Here is a 24,371-nt window from a genome sequence, read left to right on the forward strand (position 1 = left end):
GGCGTAGCTCAGTGGATTGAGCGCGGGCTGGGAACCAAGGTGTCCCAGGTTCGATTCCCAGCCAGGGTATATTCCTGGGTTGCAGGCCACAACCCCCAGCAACTGCACATTGATGTCTCTCTCTCTCTCTCTCTCTCTCTCTCTCTCCCCCTCTCTCTCCCCCTCCCTGCCTCCCTTCCCTCCCTAAAAAAAAAAAAATAAATAAAATCTTTTTTTAAAAAAAAAAGAAGAAACATTCATCCAAATGGTAAGAGGGGCAGAGACGGGAAGCCAGGCTGGCCAGGACTCACAACAAGGCAGGGCTGGCAGACTGGCTGATGCCACATTTGCCTGCAGATAAGCCAGGAGGAACAACTGATGAGCAAGACAGACCATGCAATCCAGGATTCCTGCACAAGAAACTAAAGACTTAAAACCCCTGTGTAAAAAACTGTGGGGGTTGCAGTGTTGGAAGAAATTCCCAGTCTCATAGAAGAGTCTGTTGGAGTGGCCCATAGGATTCTAGGATGTACACAAGTGCACCTACCCAGGGATCAGCACTAGGGCAGCACCTGAAATGTCACATCCACTTGTGGAAAGTACAAAAGAGACTGAAAGCAGGGCGAGAGCCAAGTAAGTGGCATCATCCCATTTACTCCTCGCCACATACAGCACCACACACAGCAAAGTGGGTTCCCCTGCCCTGGAAAATACTTAAGGCCCCACCCCTTACAATGTAACAACTACATGGAGACAAAGAAATATGGCCCAAATGAAAGAACAGATCAAAACTTCAGAAAAAGAACTAAGTGACAAGGAGATAGCCAACCTATCAGATGTGGAGTTCAAAACACTGGTAATCAGGATCCTAGCACAAATTATTGAATACAACTGCAAAATAAAGGAAGAAATGACAGCTATAGAAAGTGAGATAAAAGAAATATATAGGTAGCCAACAGTGAAGGGAAGGAACCGGGACTCAATTCAATGGTTTGGAACTGTAGGAAAAAAATAAACATTCATTTATCCACCTTGAATTTATTTTTGTGAATGGTGTAAGTTGGTGATCGAGTTTCATTTTTTTGCATGTAGCTGTCCAGACCTCCCAACACCATTTATTGAAGAGGCTATAATTGTAATACCATAAAAGTCCTAGAGAAAAACATTGGCAAGAAAATCTCAGACATTCCACGCAGCAACACCTTCACAGATATAGCCCCTAAAACAAGAAACATAAAGGAAAGAATAAACAAATGGGACCTCCTCAAATTAAAAAGCTTCTGCATGACTAAAGGAAACAGCATTAAAATGAAAAGAGAGCCAACTGTATGGGAAAACATGTTTGCCAATGACAACTTGGACAAGGGCTTGATCTCCAGAATAAATAAAGAACTCATATGACTCCACAAAGACAAAAAAAAACAATTAGAAAATAGGCAAAAGACTTGAACAGACACTTCTCCAAGGAGGACATACACAGGGCCCAGAGACATATGAAAAGATGCTCAGCATCACTAGCCATCAGAGAGATGCAAATTAAAACCACAATGAGATACCACCTCACCCAAGTCAGAATAGCCAACATAAACAAATCAACAAACAAGTGTTGGAGAGGATGTGGAGAAAAGGGAACCCTAGTGCACTGTTGGTGGGAATGCAGACTGGTGCAGCCACTGTGCAAAACAGTATGGAATTTCCTCAGAAAACTAAAAATGGATCTGCCTTTTGACCCTGCAATTCAACTGCTGGAATTATACCCTAAGAGCCCTGAAACACCAGTCCAAAAGAACCTATGCACCCCAATGTTCATAGCAGCACAATTTATAGCAGCCAAGTGCTGAAAGCAACCTAAGTGCCCATCAGCAAATGAGTGGATCAAAAAACTATGGTACATTTACAGGCCCTGGCTGGCGTAGCTCAGTGGATTGAGCGCGGGCTGGGAACCAAAGTGTCCCAGGTTCGATTCCCAGCCAGGGTACATGCCTGGGTTGCAGGCCATGGCCCCCAGCAACCGCACATTGATGTTTCTCTCTCTCCCTCCCTCCCCTCCCTGGAAATAAATAAATAAAATCTTAAAAAAAAAACAAAAAAAAAACTATGGTACATTTACACAATGGAATTCTATGTAGCAGAGAGAAAGAAGGAGCTTACACCCTTTGCAACAGCATGGATGGAACTGGAGAGCATTAGGCTAAGTGAAATAAGCCAGGCAGCGAGGGACAAATATATGATCTCACCTTTAACTGAAACATTATCAACAAAAGAAAAAAAGCAAACAAAATATAACCAGAGTCATTGAAATTGAGAACAATCTAACAATAGCCAGAGGGGAGGTGGGAGGGAACAGTGGGAACAAGGGTTTTCAGGAACTACTATAAAGGATACATGGACAAAACCAAGGGAGGGAGGTGGGTTTGGAGGGGGTGAGGGGGAAGGGTGGGGAGAAAATACAGACAACTGTAATTGAACAACAATAAAATAATTTAAATTAAAAAAAGTTATTTCATATTCTCAAAAAAAAAAATTCAACCAGAACTGAATGAAGAAACAAGAATTCAAAATAAAAAAATGAGGAGAGGTTTAGGAACCTCCAGGACATCTTTAAACATTCCAACATCCGAATCATAGGGGCGCCAGAAGGAGAAGAGGAAGAGCAAGAAATCGAGATTTCTCAAAAGAGACCTTGCAGGCAGGGGGCTGGAAAAAGTATTCCAAGTCATGAAAGGCAAGGGCAGATGAGTGCTTCCCAGATAAGGTCAACTTAAAGCAGTTCATCATCATCAAGCCCTTATTATATGTAAATGTTAAATGGACTTATCTAAGAAAAAGAAGATGAAAACAATGAACAGTAAAATGACAACAAACTCAAAACTATTGACAACTGAATCTAAAGAAACAGAAACAAAAACAAACTAAACCAACAACTAGAACAGGAACAGAATCGCAGATTCACAGAAAAGAAGATCACACGGAGGGTTATTAGTGGAGAAGGGGCAGGGGAGAAGGGGGAAAAGATACAGGGAATAAGAGGCATAATTGGTGGGTACAAAATAGGCAGGGGAATGTTAAGAATAATATAGGAAATGGAGAAGTCAAAGAATTTATATGTACAACCATGGACATGAACTAAGGTGAGGATTACTGAAGGAAGGTGGGTGCAGAGAGGATGGGGAATAAAAGGGAGAAAAAATGTGACAAGTATAATAGCATAATCAACAAAATATACTTTAAAAAAAAGCAGGTCATCAACTAGGGAGTATGAGGGACTTGGGGCAGTGTGGGTAGCTGCAGTGGTGCTTTCCTGCCGGACTCTGGTGGCCTTCACTGTCAACCAATAGTGGAAGTGCACAAGGCTGTCAAGCTGTACTTTTGCCAAGGAGCTCTTCCCAAGTAAAATCAATAAGAAAGAAGTTTTCACATTTCTGGAAGTTAGCCAAGATGAACTTCATGAAATCAGTTTGTGGAGCCCATAGAAAAATTTTTCACTGAGGGTAAAAAATCTCAAAGGAAACTTTAGAGAAACAGAACAGCCTAGGGCTTTGGGGAATGGAAGTCCCAAAAGAATATGGGGATCATTTTAGTTGGCAGTGAGGAGCTAAAGGCCAAATACCTGCCCAAACGGGCACCTGGAGAACACATTGTCACCTTAGGCCTGACAGAGCCAGCCAGTGGGTGTGATGCTGCCTCTACGCAGACCAGGGTGACCTTAAGTGAAGATAAGAAGCACTACATCCTCAGTGGCGCCAAGGTCTGGATCATCAATGGAGGACTGGGCAATATTCTTATCTTGTTTTCTAAGACCAAGGTTGTTGATTCTGACAGCTCTAGTAAGACAAAGTCACATCATTCATAATAAAGAGAGACTTTGTTGGAGTCACTAACAGGAAGCCTAAAGGTAAGTTAGACATCCCAGGTTCCAGCAGTCAGCTCTGTGTGTGTGTGTGTGTGTGTGTGTGTGTGTGTGTGTGTGTGTGTAAGAGAGACCCTTTAGCCCTATCCAAATGTCAAGATAAAATGAGATGTACATACTTTTGATTGCACTTAAACATTTTAGCAAAATCAAATTAAGACTGCCACAGTGGCTATTATAAATAATGCTGCAATGAACATAGGAGTGCATATATCTGTTTGAATTAGTGTTCTCATTTTCATGGATAAATACCCAGAAGTATAGCTGAAGGGTCATATATCTATTTTTAGTTTTTTTGAGGAATCACCATTCTATATTTATTCCCTAGGGGATGCAGCTCACTGAGAGTGTACCAGGGTTCCCTATTCTCCACATTTTCACCAACACATGTTATTTGTTAGCTTTTTAACAATAGCTCTTCTGACTGGTATGAGGTAGTATCTCTTTGTGGTTTTGAATTGCAGTTCCCTGATGACTAATGATATTGACTGTCTTTTCATATTTCTAATGTCCATCTGTATGCCCTCATTGGAGAAGTATCTTTTCATGTCCTTTGCCCATTTTTGAATTGGATTATTTATTATTGGTTATTGAGTTTTATATTTTGGATATCAGCCACTTATCAGATATATCATTTGTGAATATATTCCCCCATTGCAGTAGGTTGTCTTTTTGTTTTGTTGGTACTTTCCTTCACTGTACATAAGCTCTCGTGGGACACAGTCCCATTTGTTTATTTTTGCTTTTGTTTCCCTTGCTCAAGAGTATAGGGAACCGGTCAGCATGGCAGTGGCGAATGTAACTCAGCCACGATTTGGAAAACCGGCAGGCACGAGGCAGCACACAGGACCCAGGCATGCAGACCAGCTTTCATGGGCAACCAGGCCGGCACTGTACCTAGGCTGCTTTAAAGCTTGCTTTTGCTAAAACTCCCTCACCCTGAGTTAAGACTGCAGATGTTTATTTAATGTATATCTCTGAAGCAACTCCCTCAAGTCTGTGCTAAGTCGTCCCAAGGACAGAATGTAATCAGATCAATCACTTTTATCATTCCCTGCATTTGCAACATTTTTTCCCGTTGTTATCTGTAAGAAGTAATCACTTAAAGTAAGCCTACATATAATGAATGGGAACCTTCTTTGATGTAATACAACTAGAAAGCAATAAAAGCCTATCCAGGCAAGGGTCGAGGCACTCTCTCACTCAGAGAATGGGCATGCCATCACTTTCTCTCCACAGGACTTCTGCAGTCCATGTGAATTTGTTTCTTGCATCCACAACACCACAGACACTGCTGGCCAGAGTCTGCATCACAAGGGGATGTATCATAAAAGATATTATTTAAACTGCTGTCAACTAGTGTACTTCATGTTTTCTTCTAGGAGTTTTATGGTTCCAGGCCTTATATTTAAGTTTTTTTACCCATTTTGAGTTTATTTTTGTATATGGCATGAGAAAGTTTCAGCTTTTTTGCAGGTATCTGTTCAGTTCTCCTAACACCGCTTGTTAAAGAAACTGTCGTGACTCCATTGTGTATTTTTACCTTCTGTGTCACTGATTAGTTGACCGTATAAGTGTTTATCTGTGGGCTCTATATTCTGTTCCACTGACCAATTTGTCTGTTTTTGTGTCAGTACTATATTGTCTTGATTATTGTGGCACTGCAGTATAGTTTGAGACCAGAAAACATGATATCGCCAACTTTGTTGTTCTTTCTCAGGATTACTTTGGCTATTTGGTGTCTTTTGTTGTTTCATATAAAGTTTAGGATTATTTGCTCTAGTTCTGAGAAGACTATGTATGCACCACTATGTTCACTGCAGCATTATTTACAATAGCCAAGATGTGGAAGCAACATAAGTGTCCATCAATGGATGAAGGGGTAAAGATGTGATATATATGTGATAGAATATTACACAGCAATAAATAAATGAAATCCTGCTATTTCTAACAACATGGATGGATCTAGAAGATATTATACTCAGTAAAATAAGTCAGGCAGAGAAAGACAAATACTATATGCTTTCACTTACTATGTGGAATCTAAAAAAACAAAACAAATAAACAAACATATCAAAACAAAAACACTCTCATAGAAATAGAGACCAAAGGGCACTACCAGAAGGGACAGGGTGTGGAATGGGTGAAAAGGGGAAGAATAATGTAGTCAATAATATTGTGGTAAGTTTACGCAAATGATTACTATTATTAGTGTGATAATTACACGGTAAGATGTAAAAATGCCAAATCACTCTATTGTATACCTGAAACTAATATAACCAATATAATATTCTATACCAACTATACCTACATAAAATTCTTTACAAAATGAATGTCATCAACTTATTTGAAAATGAATCTCTCACTTTTCCTTGAAACCTAAATTTTCTACAATTTACTTATTATCCACTTTTATCCACAACCATTTCTGTGTAGTTTTTCTCCTAAAATGAGCATATCATTTTCTCCTAGGACTCTCCCACATTAATATCTTTAGCTCTTTCTTCTAAGCACCATATTAGAAGTCTTATGGTTAATTCTGTTCTCTGGAAGTTATTTATCAACATGTTCTAGACCCTTTATTAGACTGTATCTGAATACCTTATATACTTATTTAATTCCCACCCACCAAGAAAAGGCTGTATTAATTTTTAAGTCAAAAATGCTGATTTCAAATGAATGAATACCCATTCACACACAGAAATGCTGCATCAAAGCAAAAGGAGTCAGAAAAAAAGAGTCGAAGATCAGTAGGAAATATGCACAGTAGGGTTTAATAATGTATTTCAAGAGATTTAAAACATACGCACACAAATTTGAAAGGGAAAGAAGGGACCCTGACTTGTGTGGCTCAGTGTGTTGGGCATTGTCCCACAAACTGATAGATCATCAGTTCAATTCCCAGTCAGGGCAATTCCTGGGTTGTGAGCCACGTCACCAGTTGGGGGCATGTGAGAGGCAATGGATAGATGTTTCTCTTGCACATCAATGTTTCTCTCCCTTTCTCCCTCCCTTCCTCTCTCTCTAAAAATAAATAAAATCTTTAAAAATAAATAAAAGGGAGGAGACTTCCAGTCAAGATGGCAGACTAGGTAAATGCTGTGTTATCCCCCTCCTACAAACATAGCAGATTCCAACTAAATACAGAACAACCACCCTTGCGAACTGCCAGAAGTCAAGCTGAACAAAAGTCCTATAAAGAAGAAGCTATATGGAGACTGGTAGGGGTGGTAAAGATGCCAAACTGGCTGATTCCAAACCCACCTGTGGCAGTTAATGATAGGTGCAATATCTCAGCTATGGAGGTCCACCCCAGAGGAACAAAGGTCCCAGCTCCACACTAACCTCCCCAGCCCAGGTTTCCAGTGCCAGGAAGAAAAGTCCGCATACTATCTGTCTGTGAAATTCAGAGGAGATTACGGCTGATTGAGAAGGAGGACTTCTGGAGACCTAGGCATTCTTCTAAAGGGCCCATGCAAAACCTACTCAGACTCACTCATTCTGAGCTGCAGCACAGGGGCAGGAGGTCACAAAGTGCTGAGCACATAGGGGAGGAACTAAATTGTCTGGCTTCAGGGCAAGGCTGGTAGGCAGCTTTCTCTGAGACTTAGTGCTAGCAGAAGCCATTGTCCCTTTGTTGACCCCTCCCCCCACCCAGGCTGCAGGCTCAGGTGGGTGTCATGTCTCCGTCGACCTACTAATACCACTCACCCCATCCTGGTGATTCCCTGAGACCCCATCCCACACAACTTGTAAACCCATTCAAGACACATACAATGGCTTTTCCATACCAATGGGCTGTCTTACCTCACACTATGGACTTTCCTATAATCTCTCATATCTTCACAAACCCCAAACAAGCAGCATCTGGCCAGGACATACCCTGTACCTCTTGCTAAACGGTTCCAAGCCCAACACTAATGGCAGCCAGCCTCACTTCATAGCTTAGCTTCTCCCAGGCACTTCCAAACCCAGCACAAGCAGAAACAATCTGCATATCACTTAGTACCAGATAGCCCCAGGGAAAGCACAGGCAGTGGCTGACCTTGGGCTGCACCAGAAACCCTCTCAAGAAGCCCCCAAATCAACACACCTGATGGCCAGCTTCAGATCACACCAGAGCAGACCAGCAACCTCCACAAACAACATACCCAAAGTGCAGACTCAAAAGGCACCAAAGCCCCACTAATGCAAAACCTGCTTCATGGTTTCAGCCCTTGCACAGAAGAAGCTCCTCTGATGCCTCAAGCCAATCAGCCTGAAGGTCAATTCCTCCCACTGACATGCCAATAGCAATCAAGGCTCAACTACAAGAGGACATAACATGTGACTCACAATAGGAACACACCTAAAGCACCTGGCTGAGGTGGCCAAGGAGAGTGTGCCACTGGGCTCCACGGGACACCTACTACATAAACACACTCTGCTAAAACTGGGAGTTGTAGCAGTTCCACTTAACACTTAGAAACAAACACAGGGAGACAACGCAAATGAGGACAGAAAAAAATATGTCCCAAATGAAAGAAGTCCCAAAACTACAGAAAAAGAACTAAGCAAAATGGAGACAAGCAATCTACCAGATACAGAGTTAAAAGGATGATCAGTGAATAACAGTGAGAACTTCAATAAAAAGATATGAAACATAAAAATGGAAATAGAAAGCATAAAAAAGAACCAGTCAGAAATGAAGAATTCAATAACTGAAATGAAAAATATATTAGAGTAAATCAACAGCAGATTAGATAAAGCAGAGGTTCAAATCAGAGATTTTTAAACATGACAGATAATACCACTTCTGGCCAAGATGGAGGCATAGGTAGACACACTGTGCCTTCTTGCACAACTAAAATAAGGTCAGCAACAATTTAGAAACAAGATCACAATCAGATCTGACAGAAAACTGAATTGTATGGAAGTTGGACAACCAAGGAGTTAAAATATACACATTCATCCAGAATGGTAGAAGGGGCAGAGTCGGGCAGCCGGGTGGAGAGGGGTCGAGGCACAAAAAACAGTGGCACCAGACATGTAACGCATCCTGGACATGTAAGGCATTCTGAGTGCAAGACCGCAGCCGGCAGACCCTGGGAGAACAGGCAGCTGGCAGACCCAGTGAAGCGGCAACTGTGAATCGAAGCACTATGTACAAGCCGCCTGGCTGTCTGGGCCACTTTCATGCACAGATAAACCAGGAGAATTGGGCAGTGAGACAGACCATGCAACCCAGGGTCCCAGCACCGGGAAATAGAACCTCAGGACATTGAAAACACCTGTGGGAGTTGAGGCACAGGGAGAGACTCCCAGTCTCACAGGAGAGTGCACTGGGGAGACCCACGGGGTCCTAGAACGTACACAAGCCCACCCACATGGGAATTAACACCAGAAACGCCCAGTTTGCTTGGGGGAAGTGGCAGAAGGGACTGAAATCCAAGGAGAGAGGAGCAAGTGCCACTGTTTCCTCTCAGACCCCACCCCCACATACAGCATCACAACCCAGCAACTGGGTTGCCCTGCCCTGGAGAACACTTAAGGTTCTGCCCCTCACTATGTAACAGGCATGACTAGACCACCCCTGCTCCCCGCCCCGCAAAATGGCTCAAATCAAAGCCCCAGAGACAATACTTTTAAGCGACCAAGAGATAGCCAACCTATCAGATGCACAGTTCAAAGCACTGGTGATCAGGATGCTCACCAAATTGGTTGAATTTGGTCACAAATTAGATGAAAAATGAAGGCTACGCTAAGTGAAATGAAGGAAAATGCAGAGGAAACCAATAGTGATGGGAAGGAAACTTGGGATTCAAAACAATAGAGTGAACCAGGAGGAAGAAAGAAACAACCAAACAGAAAAGAAAGAAGAAATAAGAATTCAAAAAAATGAGAAGAAGCTTAGGAAACTCCAGGACATCTTTAAATGTTCCAACATCCGAATTATAGGGGTACCAGAAGGGAAGAGGAAGAGCAACAAGTGGAAAACTTATTTGAAGAAATAATAAAGGAGAACTTCCCTAATCTGGCAAAGGAAATAGACTTCCAGGAAGTCCAGGAAGCTCAGAGAGTCCCAAAGAAGTTGGACCCAAGGAGGAACATACCGAGGTACATCACAATTACCCAAGATAAAAATGAAGGAGAGAATCCTAGAAGCAGCAAGAGAGAAGGAGACAATACAAAGCAGTTCCCATCAGACTGTCAGCTGATTTCTCAAAAGAGACCTTGCAGGCAAGCAGGGGTTTGAAAGAAGTATTCCAAGTCACGAAAGGCAAGGACCTACATCCAAGTTTACTCTATCCAGCAAAGCTTTCATTTAGAATGGAAGGGCAGATAAAGTGCTTCTCAGATAAGGTCAAGTTAAAGGAGTTCATCATCACCAAGCCCTTATTATATGAAATGTTAAAGGGACTTATCTAAGAAAAAGATAAAAAACATGTACAGTAAAATGACAGCCAACTCACAACTATTAACAACCACACCTAAAACAAAAAACAAACTAAGCAATCAACTAGAACAGGAACAAAACCACAGAAATGGAGATCACATGGACGGTTAGCAACAGGAGAGTGGTGGGGGACAGAGGGGAAAAAGGTACAGAGAATAAGTAGTATAGATGGTAGGTAGAAAATAGGGGGAGGGCAAGAATAGTATGGGAAATGTAGAAGCTAAAGAACTTATGACACATGGACATGAACTAAAGTGGGGGAATGTGGGTGGGAGAGGGTGTGCAGGGTAGAGGGGAGTGAAGGGGGGAAATGGGACTACTGTAATAGCATAATCAGTAAAATATATTTAAAAAATAAAATAAAGATAACAGATAATACCAAATGAGAAAGCAAAAAAATAAATAAACAAAATGAGTAAAGTTTAAAAGGCTTCTGGGACAACATCAAGCATGTAAACATTCACAGCATAGAGGTACCAGAGGAAAAGAGAAAGAGCAAGGAATGGAAAACATATTTAAAGAAATAATTACAAGCCCTGGCTGGCATAGCTCAGTGGATTGAGCGTGGGCTGGGAACCAAAGTGTCCCAGGTTCGATTCCCAGCCAGGGTACATGCCTGGGTTGCAGGCCATAACCCCCAGCAACTGCACATTGATGTCTCTCTCTCTCTCTCTCTCCCTCCCTCCCTCCCTCCCTCTCTCTCTCCCTCCCTCCCCCTCCCTTCCCTCTCTAAAATAAATAAATAAATAAACTCTTTAAAAAAAAAGAAATAATTACAGTAAACTTCCATAACATGGAGAAGGAAATAGAAATACAAGCTCAGGAAGGGCAGAGTCCCAAACAAGGTGAACCCAAAGAGGCTCACACCAAGACACATCATAATTAAAATGACAAAATTAAAAGATAGAGAATCTTAAAAGCAGCAAGAGAAAAGTCATTATCTACTAGGGAGCTGCCATAAGACTGCTAGTTGATTTCTCTACATAAATTTTGCAAGTTAGAAGGAATTGGCATAAAATATTCAAAGTAATGAAAACCACGGATCTGCAACCAAGATTACTCTAATCCTGATGGCTATAATTTAGAATCAAAGGAGAGATAAAGAGCTTCCTGGATAAGAAAAAGCTAAAAAAAAAAATTCATCCCCACAAAACCAGTATTACAAGAAATGTTAAAGGGACTTGTTTTAAAAGAAAAGGAGAAAAAGAGATTAAAAATATGAATAATAAATGGCAATAACTACATACCTATCAATAATTACTTTAAATGTAAATGGATGAAATGTTTCAGTCAAAATACAGAGAGCGGCTGAATGGCTAAGAAAATAAGATCCACATATACGAGTATGCTGCCAACAAAAGACCCACTTCAGACCAAGACACACAGAAACTGAAAGTAAAGAGATGAAAAAATATTTCATAAAAATAGGAATAAAAAAAGCTGAGTATCGATACTTTTATCAGACAAAAATAGGCTTTAAAACAAAGACTATAACAAGAGACAAATAAGAGCCCAGCAATTTCACTTCTGGATATTTATCTGAAAAAACCCAAACACTAATTTGAAAAGACATTTGAACCATATACAATATTACTAACCCCCAAAGAGAATGAAATCTTGCCATCTGCAACAGCATGGATGGATCTAGAAGGTATTATACTAAGTAAAATAAATCTGAGAAAGACAAAAACCATATGATTTCATTTCTGGGTGGAGTCTAAATACAAAATAAGCAAACAACACAGAAACAAACTCGTAGATAAAGAGAATATTTTGATGATTGCCAAATGGAGGGGGATTATGAGAGTGAGTGAAAAGGGGGAAGAAATTAAGATATGAAAATTGCCAGTTATAAAAACACTCACAGGGACTTCCGGTCAAGATGGAGGCATAGGTAGACACACTGTGCCTCCTTGCACAACCAAAAGAAGGACAACAAATTTGAAAACAAAAAACATGGGGAGCACTGAGGGAGTGGGTTGGGATGGGAGTAAAAGATAGAAAACTGTACTTGAACAACAAGTAAAATTTAAAAAAAAAAAGAATTTGAACAAGAAAAAAAACAAAACAGTCCTGGCTGGTGTAGCTCAGTGGATTGAGCACAGGCTTGCCAACCAAAGGGTCACTGGTTTGATTCCCAGTCAGGGCACATGCCTGGGTTGCGGGCCAGGTCCTCGGTGGGGGATATGCAAGAGGCAAACACACATTGATGTTTCTCTCCCTCTACTTCTCCCTCCCTTTCCCTCTCTCTAAAAATAAATAAATCTTTAAAAAACAAAAACCAGAACTGACAGAAAATTGAACCATATGGAAGTCTGATAACCAAGGAGTTAAAGAAGCATTCATCCAGACCAGTAGGAGGGGAAGAGATGGGCAGCCAGGTGGAGAGGACTCATGGCAAGGCAGCAGCTGGTGGACCAGGACAGGGCTGAGGCTGGCAGACGCGGTGTTCCCACATTTGTGTGCAGATAAACCCAGAGAAACAACTGGGAGGGAGACAGAAGGCACAACCCAGGGTTCCAGCACAGGGAAATAAAGTCACAAAGCCTCTGACTGAAAACACCTGTGGGGGTTGAAGCAGCAGTGGGAGAAACTCACAGCCTCATATGAGAGTTCACTGGAGAAACAAACCCACAGGGCCCTAGAACATACACAAACCCACTGACCCGGGAACCAACACCAGAAGAACCCAATTTATCTGTGGGAGCAGGGGAAGTGACTAAAAACCACCACAGAGCAGAGCAAGCAGCACTGTTCCCTCTCAGACCCTTCCCCCACATACAGCATCACAACGCAGCAAGGTAGGTTGCCTAGCCCTAGTAAAAACCCAAGGTTCCGCTCCTTACTACTTAACAGGTGAACCAAGACAAAAAAAAATGGCCCAAATGACAAAACAGATCAAAGCTCCAAAAAAAGCACCATGAGTGACAAAGAGATAGCCAAGCTATCAAATGCAGAGTTCAAAACACTGGTAATCAGGATGCTCACAGAACTGGTTGAGTATGGTCACAAAATAGAGGAAAAAAATGAAGACTATGCAAAATGAAATAAAGGAAAATATACAGAGAACCGACAGTGAAGGGAAGGAAACCAAGGCTCAAATCAATGGTGTGGACCAGAAGGAAAAAAGAAACATTTGACCAGAACAGAATGAAGAAACAAGAATTCAAAAAAGTGACGAGAGGCTTAGGAACCTCCAGGACATCTTTAAACGTTCCAACATCCAAATCACAGGGGAGCCAGAAAGAGAAGAACAAGAGCAAGAAGTTGAAAACTTATTTGAACAAATAATGAAGCAGAACTTCTCCAATCTAGCTTAGGAAATAAACTTCAAGGAAGTCCAGGAAGCTCAGAGAGTCCCAAAGAAGTTGGATCCAAGGAGAAACACACCAAGGCACATCATAATTATCCAAGACTCAGGATAAGGAGAGAATCTCAAAAGCAGCAAGAGAAAAGGAGACACTTACCTACAAAGGAGTTCCCATAAGACTATCAGCTGATTTCTCAAAAGAAACCTTGCAGGCAAGAAGGGGCTGGCAAGAAGTAAGTATTCCAAGTCATGAAAGGCAAGATCCTATACCCAAGATTACTCTATCCAGCAAAGCTATCATTTAGAATGGAAGTGCAGAGATAAGGTCAAGTTAAAGGAATTCATCATCACCAGGTCCTTATATATGAAATGTTAAAGGGACTTATCTAAAAAAAGATAAAAAATATGAACAAACTCACACTTATTAACAACCGAACCTAAAACAAAAACAAAAACAAAGTCAAAAGCACTAAGCAAACAACTAGAACAGGAACAGGACCACAGAAATGGAGATCACATAGACGGTTATCAGTGGGGGAGTGGGAGGAGGAGAGATGGAGAAAAGGTACAGAGAATAAGTAACATAGATGGTAGGCAGAAAATAGAAAGGGGAAGGTTAACAATAGTATAGGACACATAGAAGCCAAAAAACTTGTATGTACGACCCATGGACACAAACTAAAGGCGGGGAATGCAGGTAGGATAGGGTGTACAGGGCGGAAGGGAATAAAGCAGGGAAAATGGGACAACTATAATAGCATAATCAATAAAATATATTTTAAAAAACACACTCACTGGGGTGTGAAGTACATTACAGGGATACAGCCAATAATATTATAATAACTATGGACTTCTGGCCAAGATGGAGGCATAGGTAGACACATTGTGCCTCCTCACACAACCAAAATAAGGACAACAAAAATTTAGAAATGAAAAAACAACCACTACTGACAGAAAACTGAACTGTATGGAAGTCCGACAACCAAGGAGTTAAAATAGACACATTCATCCAGACCGGTAAGGGGCTCAGAGTTGGGCAGCCAGGAGGAGAGAGGTTGCAGCCAAAAAAAAAAGCAGTGGCTGGTGGACCTCAGTCATGTAGGCAGCAGCTGGCAGACCCCGGGGCGCGCAAGATGGCAGTAGGCGGACCCTGGGCGCGGAGTAGCAAAGATCAGACCCAGTGAGGCAGCAGATTCTGGAGAGGTGCCACGCACAAGGTAGCTGGCGGACCAGGCTGTCCCATATTTGCGCACAGTTAAATCAGGTAAAACTCGAGAGAGAGACAGACCATGCAACCCAGGGCTCCAGCACAGGGAAATAAAGCCGAAACACCGATTGAAAACACCTGTGGGGGTTGAGGTGCCAGGAGAGACTCCCAGCCTCACAGGAGAGTGTATTGGAGAGACCCACAAGGTCCTAGAATGTACACAGGCCCACCCACATGGAGATCAGCACCAGAAGGGCCCCGTTTGTTTGGGGGAAGCAGCAGAAGGGACTGAAATCCAGCAGAGAGCAGAGCAAGCACCACTGTTCCCTCTTGAACCCCACCCACACAAACATCATCATAACCCAGCCACGAGAGTTGCCCTGCCCTGGTAAACACCTAAGGCTCCACCCCTCACTACATAACAGGCACCACAAGACCAAAAAAAAAAGGCTCAAATGAAAGAACAGATCAAAGCTTCAGAACAAATACAATTAAGCAACGAAGAGATAGCCAACCTATCAGATGCACAGTTCAAAGCACTGGTCATCAGAATGCTCACAGAACTGGTTGTATTTGATTGCAAATTAGATGAAAAAATGAAGGCTATGCTGAGTGAAATAAAGGAAAATGTACAGAGAACCAATAGTGATGGGAAGGAAACTGGGACTCAAATCAATGGAGTGGACCAGAAGGTAGAAAGAAACAAACAAACAGAAAAAGAAGAAACAAGAATTAAAAAAAAAAATGAGTACAGGCCCAGGAATCTCCAGGACACCTTTAAACAATCCAACATCCGAATTACAGGGGTACCAGAAGGGGAAGGGGAAGAGCAACAAGTGGAAAAGTTATTTGAAGAAATAATAAAGGAGAACTTCCCTAATCTGGCAAAGGAAATAGACTTCCAGGAAACTCAGAGAGTCCCAAAGAAGTTGGACCCAAGGAGGAACATACCAAGTCATATCATAACTATACTACCCAAGATTAAAATGAAGGAGAGAATCCTAGAAGCAGCAAAAGGTAAGGAGACAGTAACCTACAAAGGAGTTCCCATCAGACTATCAGCTGATTTCTCAAAAGAGACCTTGCAGGCAAGAAGGGGCTGGAAAGAAGTATTTGAAGTCATGAAAGGCAAGGACCTACAATCCAAGATTGTTCTATCCAGCAAAGCTTTCATTTAGAATGGAAGGGCAGATAAAGTGCTTCTCAGATAAGGTCAAGTTCAAGGAGTTCATCATCACCAAGCCCTTATTTTATGAAATGTTAAAGGGACTTATCTAAGAAAAAGAAGATAAAAAATATGTACAGTAAAATGACAGCAAAGTCACAATTATCAACAACCACACCTAAAACAAAAAGAAACTAAGCAAACAAGTGGAACAGGAACAGAACCACAGAAATAGAGATCACACGGAGGGTTATCAACAGGTGAGTGGGAGGGGGAAGAAGAGAGGGGGAAAAAGTACAGAGAATAAGTAGCATAGATGGTAGGTAGAAAATAGATGGGGGGGTTAAGAATATTATAGAAAATGTAGAAGCCAAAGAATTTATATGTACGACCCATAGACACAAACTAAAGTGGGGGAATGTGAGTGGGAGAGGGTATGCAGGGTGGAGCGGAGCAAAGGCGGGGAAATGGGGCTACTGTAATAGCATAATCACTAAAATATATATAATAACTATGTCAGATGTCAGATGAGTACTAGACTTACCACTTCAAAGTTATAGAAATGTCTAACTACTATCTTTTACACCTGAAATATAATATTGTACATCAACTGTGATTAAAAAATAATTTTAAAAAATACATAATAAAATAAAAGGGAAAGAAGTAGATCCAACTTATATCAAATAGGATATCTCCTCAAGATCAAAAAAGGGCTTTAAAATGGGAGAGAATGAAGGCAGATGAGGAGTACAGAGAACACAGAGAGTACTCTTCTCCATATATCTTAGACCTTTTCTTCACAACTCTTGGATGGGCCTGCGAGGAATAGATTCTTCAATCGTTACCTTTAAGATTCTGCCTCCCACCAGCTGGGTTCTGTTTTTTTTTTTAATTATTTATTTTTTAGAGGGAGTGTAAGGGACAGAGAAAGAAGGGAATAGAAACCTCAATGTGCAAGAGATACATCAACTCATTGCCTCTTGCATGCCCTCAGCTGGGGACCTGGCCCACAACCCAGGCATGTGCCCTGGCTGGGAATTGAACCAGCGATCTTTCAGTTCATGGGCTGGTACTCAATCCACTGAGCCACGCCAGCCAGGGCGGTGGGTTCTTAACTGCAGTGCCTTTTCCCAGTTAAATCCTTACTCACCTGGGCACCATCCTCCCTCCAAGTTCCTTTGCATCCAGGGCTCTTTCCCTTGCTCCAATAAGGAAATCACATCAGGCTTAGAAATAGAGAGTCCTGTTTACAAGAAAAGATAATAAGACATAACCATGCTGTTGCTGAATTCAAACCTAGTTCTCAAGAAAGTAGGCAACTACATGAAAAACAAGTTATAAAGTTCTAAAGAATGGAGAAGATAAAGGGATTACAAAGAGCTACCCATATCCTAAACTGCAAGGCACAAAATACACCCAAAATTCACAAGATGTTTGGGGATAAATAACCTTACCTAGTAAGACCAGGTTGCTGTAGTTCTCCATCATCACATCTCTGTACAAATCTCTCTGAGCAGGGTCCAGATAGTCCCACTCCTCCTGTGAGAAGTCTATAGCCACATCCCTGAAAGTCACCAACCACTGAAATGATAAAACTATATTGTACTGTTGAAGTTAAAGGAGGCCTTCCCCAAATGAGAATACAAGAAGTCGGCAGTCTGTAATCAGAAGCGAGGTTTCACCAATACTGGTACCACTTTAGTCATAAAGACAGAAAAAGAAATCATTGGAGACAATCCAGCAGAAATTCATGAGTATTTATCAGCATTTGAGAATTCCATTGGTGCTGTAGATGACATGCTGAAGATCAAGACGTCTGTTTTTAGAAATGAGTTGTTGCAGAAGTTGGGCCCACTTGAACATGTAATAGTGGATGTATTTTCTGCTTACACAACAAAATCGATGTTTTGGGTTTATTTGGCAACTCAGGGAGTTAATCCTAAGGAACATCCAGTAAGGCAGGAACCGGAAAGAATCAGAGTATACATGAAGAGAGTCAAGAAAATAAAGGCAAGAAGAAGGCTGCACCTCTCATCAGGAGGCTCAGTTGGTTGGAGCATCATCCCATACACCAAGTTTGTGGGTTTGATCCTTGGTCAGGGTGCAAATGGGAGGCAACCAATTGATGCTACTCTCTCACATCGATTTATCTCTCTCTCCCTCCTTCCCTTCCTCTCTCTCTAAAAATCAATAAAAATATCCTTGGGTGAAGATTTTAAAAAGTACTATATTGCATATATGAAAGTTGCTAAGAGTGTAAGTAGATCCTAAAAGTTTTCATCACAAGAAAAAAACTTGTATCTATGTATGGTGACAGATATTAACTAGTTATTATGGTGATCATTATATATCAAAATAGCTAATCATTATGTTAAACACCTGAAACTACATGTCAATTATACCTCAATAAAAATGTTTTTTAAAAAGACATTATATTTCAGGAGAGAAGAAATGACTCAGAGTATGCCTTTTAAAATTTTTATGCTGAGTTGTACATTCCTAAATTCTTCTTTTGGAAAAGTACAGCATCCCAAGAAAGCAGCTGGGATAAGAAAAAAATAACTCCCAGATATGCCCAAAATAACTCCTCTTTCAATTTACTTACTGTGCTGCCTACCCCTACTCCTCCCAGGCACATACATACACTCTCCCTGATGGAAACTAAAAGGGATGTATACAAATCCCAGCACTTCCCTAAGCTTGTGAAACCCAAGAACATCAGGATGGATTCAGGGCAGATATGCTCCAGTACTAAAGGGGCCCATGTACCTCTGCAGGAGGGATTCAGGCAGACCATTACACAAATCTAAAGATGTTGGTCTGAACCTCAGGTGGATATAATAACATGGCTCCATAGTTCCCCCTTTGTAGGTATGGCCAGTTTTCCTCAAGCCAGGTAACCCAAGTCACAGCTTAAGTCAAAGATGGAGTCCTCAAGCTGGAAACCCAATATACTTGCACATGTTCCATACTTAGACAAAGACTTTCAGAGGCTCCCAGTATACACCAGGCTTAAGATGTAAAAATCTCTTGGCTTCTGACTGCATTATGGACCACCAAATCTAAGACAGGCATGCCAGAGACCAGAAGGCCTTGATACCCTGCCCCACAAACTATTGGGTTAGCCAAGAAATCTGTTATTTTCTGTAAGATGGCTCTACTAGCACTTCATTGTCTTTAACTTCATTCAAAACAATTTTGTTAGATTGTATTGTGACAGCTGTCATATTAGCATGCATTCTTAAAAAATACCAAAATTGGTGAATTTTTTGTGTAGCCATTTAAATGTTGAAGATGGAAGAAAATGCACATTTTTGCTATATTATGCTTTATTATTTCAAGAAAGGTGAAATGCAACTGAAACACAAAAAAAAGATTTGTGCAGTGTATGGAGAAGGTGGTGTAACTGACTGAATGTGTCTAAAGTGGTTTGTGAAGTTTCATGCTGGTGATTTCTCACTGGACAATATTCCATGGCCAGGTAGACCAGTTGAAGTTGATATCGGTCCAATCAAGACATTAATTGAGAACAATCAACATCACACCACACGGGAGATAGCCAACATACTGAAAATATCCAAATCAATAATGTTATTGATGAAAGTAAAAAATGTATCTTTAAAATTTTATGGAAAAAAACTAAAAAGACTTTTTAGCCAACCCAATGGATAGGAAACAAGACAAGAATTTAGCTACACTCTTGTATATAACCCATGATGGGTAGGTAGTATGAATGAGAAATAAACTTTGCATGCTAAGATACTGACATTTAAGTTAAAATAGCATGGCCTAGTCTAGTCTGCTACTGCTACAGTAATAATACTAAATTCCTTGTCAACTCCCTCACCAGAGATATACTTAAGACTTAGTTGTAGATGGTGGATACAAATATATATGGTATGCAAATCAAAACTAAAATGGGATATCACCTCACATATATTAGAATGGCTATTATCAAAAATGACGAGTGTTGCCCTGGCTGGTGTGGCTCAGTGGACTGAGTGCCAGCCTGTGATCCAAAGGGTAGCCAGTTCAATTCCCCAGTTAGGGTACATGCCTGGGTTACGGGCAAGGTCCCTGGTGTGGGGTATGTGAGAGGCCATCGATCAAGTATCTCTCGCACGTTGATGTTTCTCGCCCTCTCTTTCTCCCTCCCTTCCCCCTCTTTAAAAGTAAATAAATAAAATCTTAAAAAAAAATGAGTGTTGGCAACAATGTGGAAAACGGGAACACTTGTGCACTACTGATGAGAATGTAAATTGGTACAGCCACAATGGAAAACAATATAAAGTTTCTCAAAAAATTCAAAATAGAACTACCATATGATCTAGAAATTCCACCTCTGGGTATTTATTTGAAAAAATCAAAAACACTAATTTGAAAAGATATCTGCATCCCATGTTCACTGCTGCATTATTTCCGATAACCAAGACATGGAAACAATTTAAGTGTCCATCAGTGAATGAATATGTATAAAAGAAGGAAATCCTGACATTTGCAACAACATGGATGGAACTTGAACACATTATGCTAAGTGAAATAAGTCAGACAAAGAAAGACAAACATCATACAATCTCACTTACATGTGGAATTTAAAGAAACAAAACAAAAAAATGCATAAATACAGAGAATAGATTGGTGATTGCCAAAGGTTGAGGGTGGAAAGTGGACAAAATGGGTGCAGGTGGTCAAAAAGTACAAACTTCCATTATAAAATAAGTAAGTCCTAGGGATGTAATGTAAAGCACAGTGACTTAGTTAATAATACTGTATATTTGAAAGTTGCCAAGAGAATAGATCTTAAAAGTTCTCATCATATGAAAAAAATCGAAGCTATCTATAGTGATTAGTAGCTAGACTCATTGAGGTGACCATTTCACAATATATACAAATGTTGAAACTAACGTTATACGTCAATTATATGTCCATAAAAAATAATAATAGCTACGGAGAAAAGTAAAATAGAACAGGAAAAATAGAAAATGTGTTGGTTGAGATGCTATTCTATGTAGGGTATTCAAGGAATGTTTTTCCAATTTGGAGACAGATGACGGAAGTCTTGAAGAAGTTGTGGAGTAAATGATGCAGGTATCAGGAATAAGAAAATTCCTAGCAGGGCAATCAGCAAGCTCAAATGCATAGGGAAAAGAATTGAATGTCAAAAATATTATAGAAAATAAGTCAGGGAGGTAACAGAGACAAACTACATATGAGTATGTTAAGCCACTATAGAAAAAGCCACTATAGAAACTTTATTCTTTATTCTGAGTAGGATGGAAAGCCACAGAAAGTTTTAAGTCAAGAAATAATATAATCTAACTTACTTTTTAGAAAAATCACCCTGGCTGCTCTGTTAAAAAAGAAGGCAGGCCACGAAGGAAGTAGGGAGATCAGTTAATAGTCTACTGCAACAGATCAAATGAAAGAAGACTGTGGCCTAGACATAAACCAGATGAACTCTCACATGCAAGGCTTCCAAATTCTGAGTTCCCCTCACTCACCTGGGCATAGGCTTATCACCTTTCTCTCCACTATCTGGAACTACCCTTGTTTCCAATAATAAATAAGTCTAGCTACAACTCAAACTATAGATTTTTATAATCTAATTGATTACTGTGTGAAGTTTAGAATGTCAAATATTGCCTGTGTACATGCTGTCTACTTACAACATTTTGATTACCTTATCTTCCCTCTCATTGCTCCTTCCCTATTTCCACCCGCACCAGGGCAACATGGAAACACAGGCCCCTGGACAAGAAAATTTTTGCCATCTCAGAGGAGGGAAGTATTCATGGATGTAGTCATCATTTGCTAGGTGGAGGGCAAAAGACTAAATTCTGTTCAGAGGGATTTTTTTTCAAGGATATTATACAAGAGAAGGAAAAAAGCCTAGTTTTGCTCATTGAGTGTTCATAATCTGCCTTTTATGACATCTTTTTGTCATGTGAATCTCAAAGGAGTGCCTGAAGAGCTTAACTCTATCTAAGAATTGCTTTGCGATTTACTGAGCTGCAAATTGTGTTCCAAAGCTTTGTCATTCTGAAGACCTCAAATTCCATTAGCCCTTTTACAAATACTTCTCTTCCTAAAAAAAAATAAGGAGGTAGATTTAAATAACAATTCCTTGACTATTTCTATTTATTTTAGTGTTGCTTAATGTTAGTCATAATAAAAATGCATATGGTATATCTCAAACGTAGTTTTAATTAGCTGTATAAAATACCATCTCATAGTGGGGTTTACTTAAAACTTCCCTATTTACGAAAACTAATTTTAGATACTATTATCTTAAGTCTTGTCCCAACATGTTATAGTCTCTATCCATGGTTCTACCTTTTTTATAACCCTTAATGAATATCATTACACTCTTCCTTCCCTTTAGAAATCCAATGATGGAGTCCAAGAATTCCAGGCTGAGAACCCCAAGAGGACCATTTGAGTATTTAATTCCAAATAGATCTGAAAATTGATTCAGGGCTTACTCACAGATTACCTGGCAAATCCTTGGTGGGATTGGTAAAAAACTCTTTGATCAAGCCCCTAATCTCACTCATACTGCAAAAATAATGGCAAAGTGAAAGATCCTGTCACCTACTTGAACTGAGACTAACCAACACCATCTTACAAATTCCATGGCTTTCAATAACAGGACTGTGATGTGTGATGTTACATATGCACTAATCTTATTTTCAACAATTCAGTTATTATGATAAGGCTTTTATATTTGCCTCTTAGAGATATGGCACACAAAAGAAACTGTCACAAGAAAACTAAGATGAAAGGGATAGATAGGAAACTGGGCTTTGGTTCTAATCCCAAGGTCCCCCATTATATATCTAAATGGGAAGTAGTGCGGACAAGGTCTACTAATTAGGCTTTGATTACTGGGAATTGCCAGAAGAGGAAAAAAAATTACCCCCTGAAAAACAAGAAAGATCTCAGGGAAGAAAGAAATACCCCAAAGCACCTTGATCTTGGTCTTTGAATGTTCAATAACCATTCTGTCTTCTTCCTCTTAGTGACAGAACTGTGGAAAGAAAAAATTGATAAGACACTTGGCTTTTCAACCCACACTTCCTCTAGCCCCTCTTCTACCCACACATACATACAGAGGAAGATCAGGGGACACTGAAGAGTACAACCCAATGTACTTACAGGATGAGGCAGTCTCCTAGGTAAAGAAAGTGGTGAAGTCACTCTCACACGGTCCCAACCCTTCATCTCCCATGTGTGTACCATATGTGTACCATAGGTTCATAGTGTTGTACCTAGTTTCCTGGTTACTTAGAATCCCATATGAGCACGTAGGGGACTCACAAAATCCCAATCCCACTACCACAGACTTCCCCACATCCACCTACCCATTGCCCCACAGCCAATCACAATCTCACACAAGTACACACACAAGGGGTCACACTACTTGCACCTGCATAGTTACAGGCGCCTAATACCACACAGTCACAGACTCCCGACTCCCACACACACGGTGCGCTGCACAATCACACACCCAACACAGGGACACACAGTCCCAACAGCACGATCACCGTCCCTCTACATCCCCGTGCACAATGGTGGAGTTATGTAGCCACTATTACATTCCCACTGCAGGAATACACAGCCACGAGCACTCCATTCCATCACCCAGAGACTGTATGTTTTCACCACATACAGTCACAATCACATACCACGAGGACAGTAACAATCTCAATCTCTCACACACAAACGATCTCCTCTCGTCAGCTCCCTTCGGACACGAAAGAACCGGCCCATCAGCCAGCTCCAGACCCTAAAGGCTGGGTCCCCGAATCCTCACCCTAGTCCTCCCCTAGTTCCGGTCTAGTGCAAACTGGCCAAGTTGCACCGGGATCCAAAGTCTCCGGAGGAGGTAAGACCTCGGAGCCTACCGGCCCACCACTCCGTACACAGGGAGCCGAAAGCCCGCCGAATGGTGCGCCTGCCTGCGGAGTCCTCTGGGAAATGTAGTCCAGAGGCGGACCACAGCACCGCCCCCCTCCCTAATCCCGCCCCGCCATTCCTCTCAGAGCGGAAACTGTGTTTGAGCTGTCTACCCCTCCTCCACACCAAATCCGACCACAAGGACCCCTACAGGGATGGAGCGGGTCGGCCGAGGGAGTTGCCCGTTTTGCTCGTCCCTGGCATCCTGGTTATCTCAAGTATGGAAAGGACGGGCACCCAGTTCGCGGCAGAAGTACCTTCGAGCTACAGATCCTATGGGAAATGTAGTCCGAGCACACAAAAGAGCAGCGGATTCCCGTCAGTCAGTCCTAAGCCTTGTTTGCAGAGTCCGAGTTCCAACCTTACAAAGAAGCGTATAGGAGGTTCATTATGGGACTGAAAGACTAT

At 41.2% G+C, this 24,371-nt stretch overlaps 1 protein-coding gene across 3 annotated transcripts in view; it reads right to left on the minus strand.

Annotated features, from left to right (window-relative positions):
- The window catches only part of LOC114510854 (zinc finger protein 850-like), a 40,985-nt gene extending 17,018 nt beyond the window's left edge, over nucleotides 1-23,967 (minus strand). The window contains exons 1-4 of one of the 3 annotated variants that reach the window (XM_036012882.1): nucleotides 23,821-23,967; nucleotides 22,975-23,034; nucleotides 17,462-17,588; nucleotides 17,158-17,250 (exon numbers count right to left, since the gene is read on the minus strand). In XM_036012882.1, coding sequence (XP_035868775.1) covers nucleotides 17,158-17,250; nucleotides 17,462-17,588; nucleotides 22,975-23,007 — 253 coding nt within the window. In that variant the 5' untranslated portion in view covers nucleotides 23,008-23,034; nucleotides 23,821-23,967. Of the gene's footprint in view, nucleotides 1-17,157; nucleotides 17,251-17,461; nucleotides 17,589-22,974; nucleotides 23,035-23,692; nucleotides 23,789-23,820 lie in introns of those variants that run through there. The other 2 variants (XM_028529339.2, XM_036012881.1) reach the window with 2 other exon arrangements.
- Between the last annotated feature and the right edge of the window lie 404 nt (nucleotides 23,968-24,371).

Source organism: Phyllostomus discolor, chromosome 12 (assembly GCF_004126475.2).
Source record: "Phyllostomus discolor isolate MPI-MPIP mPhyDis1 chromosome 12, mPhyDis1.pri.v3, whole genome shotgun sequence".
NCBI lineage: Eukaryota > Metazoa > Chordata > Mammalia > Chiroptera > Phyllostomidae > Phyllostomus > Phyllostomus discolor.